Here is a 16,534-nt window from a genome sequence, read left to right on the forward strand (position 1 = left end):
AGTCTGATGCCAGAGATGTAAGCTAGCTTGAATGGCGTTAATTTGGTCCAGTCAAGTGTGCCTCTTGAGAAACGCCTTCCTTTGGAAACGCCTACTTCGTCTGCAGACAAACCTACTCGGCTGGAAAAGACAAATGTTTTGTTGTTGACTTACCATGCAGAAACCACTTTCTGCATTCCTGTTGGTTGCGCAGGAGGCTCCACTTCTGCTTTTCAAAGACATACCTTTGTATAATTGCACATCTGCAGCCATTTTCATGTGTGAGTGTAAATGCTGAGTCTGGGTCGTGGATTGGCTTTAAAGTGGCAGAGCCCCGAAAACAGCTGATACTGAAAGGAGAACTGACTAAAATCTCATCATTTAAGAATGATTTTGTGCAAAAAAATGTAATAAACATGTTTTGTATAAACCATAAACCTATCCTAACCGGTTCAAGGAAGTATAATAGGTCACCTTTCAACATTCCTCTTCATAAAATAGACTACAATTTGAACAGTAAATATATTTATATATAAAAAATCCCAGCCTGCTTTCTGTCCAGCTCTGCTCGGGAGTTCAGAGGTTTCAGAAAGTTCTCGCTCTGCTACTGATTGCTCTTTCTTAAAGTGGATGACTTTCCAGTTCTTAAGGTGGTGGGTGTAACATAATGCTTCAGAATAATTTAAAGTACAGTAGTATAAATAAAAGTTTTAAAAGTCGTGGTCCAGATAAGCCCGCCCCGCTTCGTGTTTGGGGATGTGGAGGTGGTGGTTCAGTCCAGACAAACGTGGACGCTGCTGCTGCTGCTGCTGCTGCTGCTGCTGCGGCGTTATCTGCTGAGCGTGGACGCGCCTGCGCGCAGCGTGCTGGGCAGCTTGTCCGATCCAGGGATCTTCCACGGACCGGGCGAGACCGTGGCCTTCCTCCCCGCTCCGGTGGCGCTGCTGGAGCTCTTGCCCCTTCGCTCTGCGCTTTCCCTGCTGTTCCCGTTAGTGTGTGGGATCTTAGAGCCGCCGGGAGAGTGAGTCCTCTCCTTGGACCGTCCTCTGGTGCTCCTCACAGGTTTGGACTCCCCGCCTTGTCCCTCCTTGTCCCCGTCTCCTTCAGTAGTGTGCTGCTGCTGCTGCTGCTGCTGCTGCAGCCTGTGTCCCTTATGGGTGGACCTGCCACCGTTGCTTTTGGCGATTCTCCTCCCCTGACTCATGGCGTCTCTGTTCAGCAGCAGCTCGGCTTTCTGGGGGCTCTTGGAACGCTCCGTCCTGCTGGTGTCCCGGGCGGCGTCTAGAGGAGGCAGATGAGGAGGGTCGGGGGCCGGGGCCAAATGAGATGAAGGCGTTGGCATGGAGAGGCTGTCAGTGGGAGGGCCTACTTCCGACAGGCTTGGGGAGGCTGAAGGGCGACCATCCCATGGGGCGGCGTTGTCTGGAACAAGAAGACATGCAGTCAGAAACCAAAAATAAACTCAAGCACACACCCAGAACACCACAGCACAACAAAACACACTGCAGAGAGCAGAACTGGACGATACATTATATTAATATTGTTAATATTGTTGTTTTGAGACCATTTTCAACTCAAGATAATGGCGTAGTAAGGCAAGTACACTTAGGACTGTCACAATAAATTTTACTGGACGATAAATTGTTCCAGAAATAATTGAAATGGTTGAAAAACACCAACTTATTGCCAGAAACTGGGGTTTGGTGGGAGGCTTGAAGCTCGTGTGCCGTTTTTAAAATCAGTTGAGACCCGAATGGAAGAACGAAAACGTGAAAAATATGAGTTTTGCTTAAAGACAGAAAAATGTACAAAACAATCACATAATTTGAGCTAAAATGTGGTAAAATCATGTCTGGGTTTGAATTTTGATGGATTCAGAAACTAATTGAATATAATTTAACATGTCTTATCAGACTATATAATAACATCAATCAGTCAGTTTCTAAAACTGACTGATTGATGTCAGTATCTGTAAGTATCAAGACTAAAGCGGCTCTGGCTCCTACAGCCACACGCGTAGGAGAGCAGCTCTACTTTCAGAAAACATCAATCTGCCTCCCATAGCTCTCTTTAAGGCCGAGGACAATCTAAAAGCTTGGCGGAAAATCGAATCCAGGTTTAATGAAATGGACGACGGGCCCAACAGGGCGGCGTTTCGGGCAGGATGGAAACCATCTAAGGTCTGAGTACGCCCCGCTCGGCGTGAATCCACGGAGCTTTTCTCCAGAAGAAGAAGAAAAAGGAGCAACTCCTCGCTCTCACAGACTGTTAGCTCCTGTTTCTGCACCACTAAGCCTCGGTCCCTCGGCCATCAGTCATTTCCAGCGGCGCAGGCAGGGGGCAGGAATCTGCAGCTCGCTGCACCAGCACTAAGAGACTCAGTTACAACAAAACCGCATCAGTAACACCACAGAAAGTTAGGTGTTTGCAGGATAAATTAATAAATACTAAATGATACGGTAATTTCTACTGTCAGCTCAGGCATAAGAGGTAGAGGGACTTTTTAAAAAACCACAAAATGCTGCATTAAAACTGTTTCTGTTCTACTTTGGATGAAAACTGGAGGCTTTCTGGCTTTTATACATAATCTTTTAAATTTTTGTTCTCATTTGAACTTTAAATTAGTCATCCATAGCTTCCTGTTTTCCTGTAAACATGACTAATTCTCTTAGCCAAAATCCAAAATGGGAAAGACAAAAGAACATGGCGTTAAGATTCATCTAGAGCAGAGGAGTCCAGACCAAAATCGTCAAGTCAAAAGTTTTTACGGGCCAATAAATTAAAAGTAAAACTAAAATCAAGCAATTTAAAGTATCTTGTTTTCCGATTATTTTGGGCTCCATTGGACAAAATGTATTCTCTGTTTTAAGTCTAATAAGCAACTTTAATTCTGATAACTAATATTTTTTGAAGTGCAAGTTTGCATCCATTAATGTTTCAGTTTTGTGGGTTTTTATCTAATTTTTCTTCATTGTTTTTGGTTGTGTTTTATTATAGATATTTAAAATGTCTTCCAGATAAAAAAAGAGGTGGGGAGATAAAACATTGATTCAATTTTTCTTTCCTTTTTTTGAGGGGGAAATTGCTGCAGTTGAAATTAAGTACGTTTTAGTTTCTATTTATATTAGTTTTGTTGTATTTTCGGCCAATTTCACAATTGTCTTATTTTTCAACAAGCTTAACTACTTAGGTCAGCTCTTGTAAATGTGCTACAAATATAAACTTTGACTTGACTTAGTTGAAAATCGCCTGAAATATTATCGTTTATTGCAATAATTTCTTGGACAAGCCATCAAACTTTGTTACTGTGACACGTTTTTTCAGTTATAAAGTACAGGATTTGGGTCACATTCTTTCCAAATGCTTTCTATATTTAGCCAAGATTAATTAAAGTCTGGATAAATATGGGTCTACTTATTTTTAAAAGTTGGTTATAAAAAGACAAATACTTTGTGTTGTACTTAACATCTTCCATTGTAAGAAAATTATGTCTGTAATAATTTCACCCTGATTATTCCAACTCAAGTCAAGAGGACGGAAATGTGCCTACAGGTAGAAAATATTTACAGAATTTACTCTTAATTTTCTGAGTCTGACCCAAATTCACTGAATGTTACAGCAGCAAACAAAAACATTGCTGCCCCAATTCCCTGCTCTGTATATTAAGATTCGCAATGAGGCTGGTGGGAAGGAAACTTGAACTGGAGGGAAGCAGGTGCTGAAAGGACCTGCAGGTGCATGCATTTAAATAACGGCCTGTTTAAAATCTTTTTACTGCTTTTACACAAATCCACCTGCAGCAGCCATGAAATCTCTGCAGATCCAGACTCCGGCTTTTTTGATTAATGCCCACATGCTGTTTACGTCTGAGCTCCGGCCAAATGGAGCAAGTGTGTGTAGTTAAAGACATTTTTTCCCACAAGATGTGTCATTAAACACAATGTAAATCCAAACAGAGGTGTGAGAAAGTCATTTTTCTTCTCTGGCTGCGGACATTTTCAGATTATAGCAGTTTGAAAACAAGTGGGTATATGATTTGCTCAAAATCTGAATCATCTGTACAGGTTAAAATATGAACGCCTTGAGCAAAATCCAAAAAGCTACTCGCTAACGATGACTAGCATTGGTTTTAGCTGTTAAGTTGTTAAAGTAATGCGCTAAGTCTTAACTTGATATATTAAAGATAAAGGGACACAGTGATTTGTTACTAATTGACAACACTATGACAACTAGATAAGGTCAGAAAAAAATTTTAGTTAAGAAAAATATAGTGTAAAAGAGGGAAGCATTTCATTTATGCTAGCCTGACTATGACAAACGTAACATGTAGACGTGCTGTGTAACTCTGTGTGTTTTGGTTCAGCTAAAAAATAAAAAAGGCAACCTAAACACCTCCGACAGATCATCAGTAGAGCAGGTGTTTAAATTAGCTAATCAACCACCACTGCATTAGCTTAGCTAATAGCAGCAGTAGCTACTCTACCACAGCGATCACGTATTAATAATCATAAAATAAACATCAGACCTAAAAATATAATACTGAATGTTCTATTCTTTGTTTGGGAAATGCTTGAGTGTTTTTTTTTTTTTTTGGTGTTGAATCCTGAGACATATATTGGCGTTGTTGTCGGTTGCTATGGCAACGATTCTGCGTGTAGCTTAGCTGACACAGAGAGCGAGAAAGAGTGGTTTTGAGTTGTTGTGTACTGGTTTTTCTGTGTTATTTCTCCCTTTGCTGTGACAACCAACCAGTTCTGTCATTAGTAGAGTTCATTGAAATGGGTTGGCTTCCATGGAAATGACCAGGTTTTTCAGATTAATCTACCAGTTTTCAGCCGGGTAAAGCTGGCCCAGAAGTTTAACGTCAACCTGTTAAATTTAACCTAAAACCAGTTTTAATGTGAGTTTTAGGTCAGAATTTTGTCCAGGTTTCTCTCAGGTTGTGGTCAGACTGGTTTTAAGGTGGGTCGTTATAATAATGGTGTCCCAGCAGCTTCCAGTTTATGATCATCTTAAATCTTGATGGTTCCGGGTTCAACTGTTGAAACTTGGACATAATTGGTAGTTTTAACTGGACATTGATCCAAACTGGGTTTAAAATGGATAAAGAAGGGATTTCCAAAAGATTTGACCTCAAAATAAGCTGTAAAGTCCACATCTGTACCAAAAAATAAATTTTGTTCTGAAATATCTTGTTTAAAATATAAAAAAACAAACTCATGACCTTTGTTTGGAAAGAAAAAGTGAGTATTACACGGATGATGAAGCCACAGGAGTCAGTAGGGAATCCTAATTACTGGCAATGTTTTTAAAAAAAAAGTTCCTTCAGAGGCTTGGTTCAAGCTGTTCGTTGATTTTACTTTGTAAATAATCCACCATGATATTTAACATTCATCTCCAGCTGATTTAAGCTGAACAGTTGTGTCCAGATTGGGTTTTTTAAGCTGTTGGAGGCTGATTCATGTTTCAGTAATGAGGCCAGTTGCATTCACAGATTTTTACACCCACCTGGAACGTTCTTGATTACATCAAAAGCAGAAATAAAACATTTTGGCATGTTTTTAGGTTAATTATTTCAGGTGTAGATTATTCAAACGATTAATCGATTAATCAGATTAAAAAATGTGAATATTTTGTAGATTTTTCACTTTAGACTATTTGTACAATAATAAAAATACATTAATAGACGTAAATAAACAATTCAATTCCCTTTTTAATGAAGAAAATAAACATTTTATTGCCTGAAATGCAACAACAATGAACGCTTGACATCAAGAAATGAAAATCTTAAGTTTCTCCAATACACTTTAGAGCTGATGTGTTTATTTTTGGATTAACTATCCAATTTATAATTAGATAGAAAAAGTGCTAGATACATTATTTTTTCCCAGGTGACGCTAAAACGATGCCTCATGAGGAGTTTTGAGTAGAACATACTTACAAAGGTTTTTTTTATATTTTAAAAGCACAATTTATATATTTTTGTACAGTTTTGGATTAATTACTGCTTTCAGTGTGTTGTTCTTTCACCAAATAGCTTTTAGAGCCTGTGTACTCCTGTTAATGATTCATTGACTGCTAAATCAGTTGGTGATTAATCACGATTAATCGTTTCAGCCCCTAGTTCTGAGGCAGAATTGTGTTTTAAAATCAGGTTAAAACGACAAAAACCAACAACACACAACAGAACAACACAGAAAGGCAGGGTTAAGTGAAGAGAAAACATTGGTATGGTAACAAACCGTGTCTTTAGAGTGGCCCATTAGGAAGAAATAGGGGGAGCCATGCTTGTCACTTTTCATGCACATGGAGAGACTGGAAGATACCATTCCTATAGAAGGGGAAGTAACAACCTAGACCAATCAATTAGTGATAGATCACTGAAATGGACAGAAAATAAGCTAGTGTTAGTCAAGACAGAAAAGGAAGCAGTTATTATTGAGATTAAAGAATACAAAAGACAGATTATTATGGATATAAATGCATGCCAGAGTATTTTATCAGTAGGTAAGATCATACAGTTGAAGTGTTAAAAAGAGAGAGACGATGCAGATGTCCTCCAGGTACTCACCGTACTCTGGGACCTGGCCCGTCCCCCTCTTCAGGAGGAGACGGACCCGTCTGCCCCCGGCCTTGATGAGCTCGATGGCCCTGGCGTGGGTCATGTCTCTGGTGCTCTCTCCATTGATCTCAATGATTTGGTCTCCGACCTGGATGTCACACGAAAAGAAAAGGAGCTGTAAAAATCAGCTGGAGAGAGGAAAACATCTCGGGCGAGGAGAGCGCTCTTTATTTAATGTGTTAGCCGGCTAATTGGTTGTTGTGGGAGATGTGAACTGTGCTTTGAAAGTATTGTTGTAGTTTCTTAGAAATATCTCACAGGGAGTAAGAAAGTTTCCCTACAGAAGCCAGGGACTAAACAAAGCAGAGTGGAAATATTTTACCTCCTAAAATATCCCAAACTGTGAGGAAAATGGGACAAATTTTGGCTCAAAACAGCTTCTACTTCTCCAAACTTTTAACAATATAAAAGGTTAGCATTTAAACACTAACCCTTTCCTCACCATCAATATTAGAGAAATGGTACAAGTTAAGCAAACAGCAAATTTGTTTTGTTTTAGGTCTTTTGACCAAGTGGAAACAGAAATCTGCAGTGGAGAATAAACAGTAAATTGTATAAAAGATTAAACCGAAAAAACAAAGAAAACAATTGAAATTGTGTGAATTTGGACGTAAATTAATTGGATGATAAATTAAGATGAGCTCAATAATTTCCATTTGCATGATTTGTCGTTTTCCTCCAGTCTTGTGTTTTGGTCTCAACTCGCCTTTTTTTTTTTGAAGGACAATTTTGTTTACTTCAAAATTCATTTTATTTGTTGTTTTTGTTTTGTTTATTTTGGATATTTAAAATGTCTTCCAGTTCCAGTATTAAAATGTTAATTAGAACTTAAAGTTTGATCTTTGAGAGTGCATTCTTGCATTATGTCACTTGAAAATGGTCTCAAAACAACAATATTATTGCTTATTGCAATAACATCTGGGACAATTTATCGTCCAGCAAATGACAATATATATAGTCTGAATTGAATAAAGTTTTAGGAAATAATGGATTTGATCTGGTGAAAGACAATGTTTTGGTAAAATCTGGTTCAAAGTTGGGATATAAAGAAAGAAATGTAACCTGGTGAATCCCAGCAGCTCTTGGATTATTGGAAACAAAACACAGAAACAAGACGGTGCAGATGGAGGGAAACAAGCAGACAGTACTTTACCTTGCTATTATTTTGCTCTTTAAAACAAGAAAAGTTGCAGAGACGGGTAAAATACTTGGCGACAGAAGCTGCAGCATTTTGATCATCTTCCAATGAATATAAGTTCTGGCCCAGTCCCTGATGCACTTGACACTTCTCAGCTCTGAGGATGACTAATGGGGGGATTCATTGGGAACAGGACAAAACGTGAAGCACAATTATGCTAACAAATGGAGATCTCATCCCGTAATGTTCGGAGCAATTTAAAAGTCAGGAGGGGAATTGGTTCAAAGGAGGGAGGGGGGATATTAGGTACCATTACGGTGGTCTGGAGTGAGGCGGGAAGGGGAGGAAGGCAGGACGATTTACTCATTAATCCTGACCTCCAAACAGCAGAGCAATCTCAATTTTCATCTTTGTGAAAGGGGGAAAAACAAGTTAAATAAAGAGAAGGCTAATGCTGATCCTAGATGACGTGTCTTGAAAATTGAGAGAGTTTTATTATGTCTTAAAATAGTAATAAAATCTGCACAAATTTTACCAGTGGTTGTTTCCTCTCTAGAGATCGGAGTTTTTAGAATAATATGATTTCCTCAGTGTGTTTTAAATCACTACAAGTAATGTTTTCAACTTAATGTGAACAGAAAATTACTCAAAAATGATAAATACTTACTTTTAATTTACCAGAGCGACCAAAAGATGTTTACACCCAAACAAGTTTGTTTTGTTTCAGGCAAAATTAACCAGAGTAAATACAAAATTGAATGTTGCTTATTAAGAGGAAACGCCATCCAAAACAACCTTTCCCGATATGAACAAGTAATTGCTCTTCTTGCTGAATCAGGAATTAAAAGTGATAAACTGCTTGTTTTAGAAAAGCTGCAGCAGCCAACTCTGATTACTGCTCAACTTATAAAAATCAGGAATTAACTTATAAAGACACTGCATGACAACGGGAAGAAGCCTAGAAGACGTCAAAAAGCAACACAACATGAACCAAACTAAAGAAATTCAAGACCAGGAAAGAAAACACAGAAACCAGACAGTGCAGATGGAGGAAAACATACAATAAGCAGTTTTCCTTTAACTTTTACGCTTTAGGCTGATGGCCCAAAGCGTAAAAGTTGTAAAACATACATGAAAAGGAAGCAGAGAGCAGAGGGTTGAGTTGGTTGACAGAGAAAAAGCTGCAGACGAAGAAAAAAGTCACTGAGAGTTTAAAAATTAATAAAAACCATTTGTAGGCTCACTGTGGGTGAACCACAGTGACCCATTATTAATAAATAAAAAACATGCAATAATGATAAACGAAAGTTAAAACAAAATGACGGCCTATTGTGCAAAATTCACATTTTGCATGTTTTTGTACTTCCATTTGGGTCTGCTGCTTCTAAAAACATCCCAAGGGCTTAAAAGCAAACAAAAAAAGAAAAAACACCCAGATGTTTTTTGGTGTCATATTCCACAGGTTGCCGTTACCTAGCAACCCCAGTCCCGTTACCTAGCAACCCCATCAGAGCTCCAGGACATTTGGACAGCTGGTTTTTAGCACTCTATGCGCTGACAAGTGTTTTGTTGTTGACTTGCCATCCAGAAACCACTTGCTGCATTCTTGTTGGTTGTGCAGGAGACTCCACTTTTGCTTTTCAAAGTTGTATGGTTGTACAATTGCGCATCTGAGTGTCAATGTTGAGTTGGGGGCGTGGCTAGCAGCAGCTTATTTGGATTTAAAGTGACAAGAGACCCTAAATCATTTCATTCTGGTTTTGTGCAAAAATGTAATGAACATATTATGTATAATAAACCTATCCTAAGCTGTTCAAGTCTTCATCTTGAAGACGATGAATGGATGCATTTCCCCAGATTGGTGCTAAACTGCCACTTTTTTAGGTATTTTTCAAGACAACTCCAGACTCTTGCTCAATGCAGTGCATATTCCCATATAATCATATTTCACAGCAGCTTGTGAGCTGACTTTAAGTAGCTCCCCAAAGGGATTCCTCCCTCTCCGCTAGCCTACCTCCCTCCCTCCAGGCTCGCTGGACTGTGTTGACTGCAGCATCCAGGAAGGAGAGTAATGCCTCCCCTGGGGGCATTTTGCACACATTATCTCTGACAGGTTCATTACAGATAAGCAATGTAGATCATACCGGGGCCATCAGCCCAAAGTGTAAAAGTTGTAAAACATACAAGAAAAGGAAGCAGAGACCAGAGGCTTGAGCTGGTTGACAGATGGAGAAAAAGCTGCAGACGAAGTTTTAATGTATTTCAGTCGCAGTAAGTCAGAAAATGTCCAAACTGAAGATGGAGCCTGATAAGTCAATATAACAGCTGTTTTTTTCTTAGGGTTTTTTCTGGCATTGTAAACTCAGTGCTACTTTCAACACTGCAAAATCACAAAATCTTAATTACTTTTGCTCTAGTTTCTAGTGAAAATATCTTAGTACACTGGAAAAAAGATAAAAGGTACAAGTAACTTTTCAGCAAGATATAAAAGTTTAAGTAAATAATTTCTTCATATTGATAAAAAAAGGTGAAATAAGTGAAATAATCTGCCAGTAGAACAAGAAATTTTCACTTATAAAATGGGAAAGCCACTTATTTCACTTACAGTTAGGCCTGTCACGATAAATTTTGCTGAGCGATTGTCTAAAAAATTATTGCGATAAACAATAATACTGTTTAAAGACCTTTTGACACTGATTTAATGGAAATGACTAATAATGCATGTGATTTCCTGCCATAGATACACTTTATTTTCAAAAGAACACATAACACTGGAACTGATTAACTAAATAAACAAAACAACCAAAAACAAAAATAAAATGGACTCTCAGACTCCATTAACAAAAAACGTACTTGAATAAAAACTAAACAACATAAAGCCAAAGTGGAAATAAATACTGCATTCAACCAAAAGAGTGCAGATTATGAAGTCTGTATACTATATTGGCCTTCAGTAATCACTAGATTTATATAGAGAAGATGGGCACATCCGACTACCTGACGCAGTAGTTCACACTACACAGGGTTTTTTTGGCCCTATTTTCCCCTCACGATAATCTTAGATCGTTGGCCGATCTAAGATTATCGTTGGTGATTTCGTAACCAATCATCCTACAATGTGTGGTGTGTTACGGTACATCGTCGTGGCCGCTCCGATCTAAATCAAGGGTTTTCCACAACTGGGAGCTTAACGTTGAATGTGACAGGTAGCCAATCAGAAAGCCAGATTCACCTCCTGCTTTCTGAGGGGAAATTAGGGAGGGGAATCCCAAACAGCTGACACGGTGCAACCCGAAGTCCAGCGGACATCGGAGATGATATGTGGAAACAACATTAATATTTATTCAACGTTTCGTGCAAAGAATATAGAAATGACCAGGGGAGGAGTTGGAGCCAAATTGCTACCGCAGTTGATAAACCCAGTAAGTTTTCAGCTGTTCTTCGTTAACGTGACATAAATAGGTTATAATGATTTTCATTCAGTCAGGACTTTACGCTGACTCTAGCCACATGGATCACAGGTAGATTCTAGTAAAGCATTGATTAATGTCTGATTTTAAAATTAGTTAACTGGACTTGTAGCCATTATTTTGTGCTCATGTGGCTGGACACCACATGGCACAACGAACCCGATAGAACCGTTATACCCAGGATTTCTGTCGCCTAATGTGTCTCAGGTTTTGAAAATGGGCCGACAACTCGTGTCGTGTGCGCTGGACATTACACTAAGGAAATAGGAAGGGAGGGCCAGCGGAGAACACCGGAGTTGAGCATTTTTCATTCAGTGTCATCAACGGAAAGAAAAAAGGCAGGAAGAGACGATAAAGCCGATAATTAAAATGAGGTTGATAGGTTTAATTTATTGTGCGATTAATTGATTTATCGTTTATCGCGACAGGCCTACTTACAGCTAGTACTTATCAATATTAAGGAATTATTTACTTAAAACAAATTTCTATTTCTTACTGAAAATAAAAAACAACCCAATCACTAAAAAAACCTCAATAAGTTCATGTTTTTGGTGCTACATTCCACAGGCACTACGCCGTTACCTAGCAACCCCAGCCAAGCCCAGCCCCGTTACCTAGCAACCCAGCAAGTGTAACCGCTGCATGCGCTGTACAATGGAAAGTTAGTTTTGTCTTACTTCAAGGATACCAAGATATTTGCACTAGAAACTAGACCAAAAATACTTGGTAAGATTTTGTGTTTTCTTGAAGTGAGGTACTTTGGAAACTCATAAGCTGAGCTAAGTATGATCACATGTAGCGGAGAGATGAGTTTTAGAAACATGGGAGGAGAAAAATCCGGAGGTTTTAATATGACATGAGAAAAGTTGCTGCAGCAGCTTTGATAGCATCGCACAATTACTCTGAGTGACCGCCATGTAATCCAGATGGATAGAAAGCAGCTTAACCTTTAAAGAGGGAGTTACAGCTTTGACAAACGACTCGAATAATAATAATAATAAATAATAAAATAAAATAAAAAATCATCAAGCTTACCCTCATCCTCCCGTTGCGGATGGCCGGTCCGTCCTCCGCCAGCCGCAGGACAAACAGGTCCATCTTGTACTCCCGCCCTCCTCGGATGCTGAAACCGAAGCCCTTCACGCTTTTTTCCAGCTCCACTGTGAAATAGTCAAAGTCCTGCGAAAGCTGAAACGAGCCCCCGTCACACACGGTGGATTTAGTTGATTTAGTTCTGTGTTTGTTTATAAATGTGATGAAACAGACAGAAATACTCTGAGGAATTTGAGAATGACAGATGAGAAAATGTTAGGAAACAATTAAAACCTGTAGGGATGCAGGCAACGATTAATCGATTGTTCTGGTGATTAATCGGTTAAGCAGTTCTACAGATTTAATCACTCAAGTTTTTTCATACAATATTAAAATACATTGAAAGAAGAAAAACTGTTCCAAGAAAACATTTAATTGCCTAAAATGCAGCAAGATAGCATTCTTTTAGTGAATTTGAACAACATGGAGCAAAAGCTATGCCTTATTTGAAGAGATTTGACTAAAACATATTCACAGGCAAAAGCATTTTTTATCTTAAAAGCAAAATGTAAATATGTTTTGTACAGTTTTGTGCTCAGTGCTCTGAAAAATGCCTTTTTTGAGTCTGTATCTCAGTTAACGATTAATCGATTACTAAATGCCGATTATTTCAATAACCGATTCACCATGATTAATCGCTTCAGCCCCAAAACTTGTGAATAAAATCTGCTCTACCCAAAATGGGTTCAAATTCTGTTAAAACTATTAAGCACATTTTGCAATCCAAATATAAATTGGTTAATACATAAATTAGGCACGAGATAAAGCCCTACACTGTACTAATGTTAAACCAAACAGAAAAAAACTGAGCCTTTATGCTGATGTTAAAAGTATTTCTTGCTGTAGATCAATAAATAAATTAATCAGATTTATTTGTATCACTCATTTCAGCAACAAGCCATTTTTGAAGAGCTTTAAACCATAAAAACACAAAAATACAAAGTCATAGAAGACACAGTCAACAATTTAAACATCCCATTTTCTGATCTGCTAGATCGGTTTAAACGATTAATCGTCAGAATATTCGATTAATCAATAACTACAATTGTTAGATGCATTCTTTGCAACAAATTATAAGACATATATTAAAGGAATGATTTGTTATTGCATTCTATGCAAATATATTTCCTCATTTAAAAATTAACTGAATTATTTGTTTAGTTGTGTCTTTTAAAGTATTTCCTTTATCGTATAAAAAGGCTTAATGGTTAAATGACAGAATATGACAATTATTTAAAATTATTAATTGACAGAATAATCTTTAATGTCCTAATTAATGATAATCAACAGGGGTTTTCATTACAAATGCAAAAAATAAACATTAATAAACTGATCTTTAAGTGGTGATTGTCTGGAACAAGGCAATCATAAATCCAGTATATGGGAGAAGAAAAAACCGTCTTTGCCTTCTTACCTGAACCGGAGGCATCCTGTAGTCTGGGATGGCGAACGGCCTGTAGTCCAGCAGCGGCGGATGTCTGTAGTCCAGCGTGGGCGGCTGCCTGTAGTCCGCCACAGGAGGGTGCCGGTAATCCACCGGTGGCTGCCGGTAATCCGTGAAAGGAGGTTGTCTGATGTCTGGTTTAACGTCTTGTCTGGCCTTCACCTCAGATCTGTAACTAACAGACACCCCAGACTGAAGGCAGACCTCTGAGGAAATAGATAGTGCTTATTTCTGACGGAAACCAGAAAAAAAAAGCCTGGATTCAGGAAATTAAGTGTTTTCCCCCAGCAAAAATCCCATGAAATGTTAATAAAAATATATCAATGACAGTGACGGTTTAGGACTTTGTAGTTCTTGGTTAAATATTTAACCCATCTTTTTAAAGAAGCAATACATCCACCATAAATGATTTAGTAGTCTCTAAAAGTAAAGTGATGTTAAAAAGCAAAAGACAGAGTGTGATGGAGAGTGAAGGCGACATTTAAAATGGCAAAAAAGAGAAAATATATAGAACAGCATAAGGAAAGATAAAATATCTGCATTTGAATCCAATGCTCACATACACTGTATGAAACCAGATATTTACATACACACTGAATACTTGACATTCCCCTTATGACCAGCTATACTTCAATATAAATAGCAGAAACTGTTTCAGCATTACAGCAGAAGCCAATTTCTTGAGTCTTCCTTATTTCCAGTCTTGGAGGAAAAGCCAGTTGGTGACAAGGAACATAAATGTTTGCCTGCACTGGCTGCTTTCCAAACACCAACCAAAAGCATGTCAAGTAGCATTGTGTCCACGTATATGTTAGTCTGTGAATAGGTGAGGGTACAGTGCAAAAATAAAGTCCAAAAGAAAATATGTGTCCTAATTACAATGGGCCATACAGAGGAATGGGCCAAAATTCCAGAAAACCAACTTAAGATGCTTGATTAGGACTGCAAATAATGTTAGTTATCAATTATTCTATTCATTTCTCTGATGATTAATCGATTAATTGAATAAAAATCATCACATTCTGCATATTTGTCAGTTAAGCCTTTTTCATACATTAGAAATGACTAAAATATTCAAAGAAACAAATATTTTACAGAATATTACAGGTGAAGCTAAACTGTACCACTTCAGAAGTTTTTTGTAAAACATAGATCCAGACAAGGGATTTTTTTTTTATCTTAAATGCAAGTAGTATAAATTTCGGTACAATTTTGACTTAATTACTGCTCTGAGAATGTTGATCTTGCAGCAATTTGCCGTTTTTCAGAGTCTGTATACTAACGTTAACCATTAATTGATTACTAAATTAGTCGAGGATTATTTCAAGAATCAATTAATCATGATTAATCGTTTCAGCCTTAAGCATGTGGAAAGACACCAACAACATCTGACCCAATCATACAGCTTAAAACATCTTTCATATCGGAAAAATATCTGGTTTCAACTGTATTCATAGAAGCCCAGCTTAGAATTATCCATTAAAAAATGTTTTACAATCTGGAATATTTTTCTACCTGCTGTCGTGGGTGTAGGTCTGAGGAGGAGGAACAGGAAGTTGGGTCACAGGGCTGTGATGGGGAGCTGGGTTGGGCTGAGCAGCAGATGGGTGAGATTCTACTGGTGCTTGGTTGGACTGGGAGGCTGCAGCGTTGGGCTGGACCTTTGGGCTGCGCTGTTGAGCCATGGGGCTCTGCTTCTCTGAGGCCGTCGCTGACGGAGGGTTGCTGAGCTCTGCGAATAAAAAAAAGAAAATTGGAGAAAATACTACAATATATGACAGCGTATCAAAGCCAGGCTAAAAAAATAAAAAATAAATAAAATTATCAGGATAAAGTCATAGTAACACGAGAATAAAGTTGTAATGTTAGGAGAACTCTGAAGTCTTACAAGTGCAGTAAAATGTTGAGTATCTTGTGAAATTGTACTTTGTTTTTTGGTTTTACAAATAATAAAAAAACTTCATCTGTTAATACGTCCTGTCACTTTAAATCCAAACAAGCTGTTGCTGGCTACGACCCACAACTCGAGGTTTACACTCGCATGTGAAAATGGCAGCAAACAGATGCGCAATTATACAATCATACATTATTGAAAAGCACAACTGGAGCCTCCTGTACAACCAACAAGAAAGCAGCAAGTGGTTTCAATTAACAATAAAACGGTTGTCTTTTCCAGCAGCCATTGTACAGCGCATACAGTGGTAAAACCAGCTGATCAAACGTGCTAGAGTTCTGTTTTGGTTGCTAGGTAACGGGGAGAACTTTATTGTGGTTGCTAGGTAACGGGCTAGGCTTCTCTGATTTGTTAACTGACATTTGGAAGGTTTTGGAATGGGTCATTTTCCAGGCACCAAAAAATATGAACTTATTGCCTTAAAAAAAAAAAAGCTGGGTGGTTATTTTAAGCAGTTGGGTTGCTTTTAGAAACAGTCGAGACCCAAACGGAAGTCGAAAAAAATACAAAATGTGAATTTAGCATAACATTAAAAGACAGCAAACAGTTCTTTACGGGAGAACATTTCCTGAATGTGCGTTGATGTTTTCTGACCTTCCTGTGGGATGATCCTCAGAGTGACACTCAGGCCGGCGTCCTTGATCAGCTTGACGATGTCGGCGTGCGGCATGCTGACGATGGACTGGCCATTGACCGCCAGGATCCGGTCTCCCACCTTCAGCTTCCCGCTGCGGTCAGCCGGGCTGCCCTCGATGATCCGGCCGATTTTATGGGGCACAGCTGTTGGGTTCGGATGCAGGTGAGTGTGTACTCGAAAGGACTGCTCCCGTCTCTG

At 38.6% G+C, this 16,534-nt stretch overlaps 1 protein-coding gene across 13 annotated transcripts in view; it reads right to left on the minus strand.

The window, feature by feature from the left end:
- Positions 1–195: 195 nt before the first annotated feature.
- The window catches only part of magi2a (membrane associated guanylate kinase, WW and PDZ domain containing 2a), a 237,516-nt gene continuing 221,177 nt past the window's right edge, over positions 196–16,534 (minus strand). For 9 of the 13 annotated variants that reach the window (XM_016673027.1, XM_016673026.1, XM_016673024.1 and 6 more), the window contains 6 exons: positions 16,294–16,479; positions 15,261–15,477; positions 13,716–13,920; positions 12,245–12,397; positions 6,551–6,689; positions 196–1,401 (listed from right to left, as the gene is read on the minus strand). In XM_016673027.1, the coding sequence (XP_016528513.1) occupies positions 809–1,401; positions 6,551–6,689; positions 12,245–12,397; positions 13,716–13,920; positions 15,261–15,477; positions 16,294–16,479 (1,493 nt within the window). In that variant the 3' untranslated portion in view covers positions 196–808. Of the gene's footprint in view, positions 1,402–6,221; positions 6,333–6,550; positions 6,690–12,244; positions 12,398–13,715; positions 13,921–15,260; positions 15,478–16,293; positions 16,480–16,534 lie in introns of all 13 variants that reach the window. The other 4 variants (XM_016673036.1, XM_016673031.1, XM_016673034.1 and 1 more) reach the window with 3 other exon arrangements.

This window comes from Poecilia formosa, unplaced genomic scaffold (assembly GCF_000485575.1).
Source record: "Poecilia formosa unplaced genomic scaffold, Poecilia_formosa-5.1.2 Scaffold69, whole genome shotgun sequence".
Classification (NCBI taxonomy): Eukaryota; Metazoa; Chordata; class Actinopteri; order Cyprinodontiformes; family Poeciliidae; genus Poecilia; species Poecilia formosa.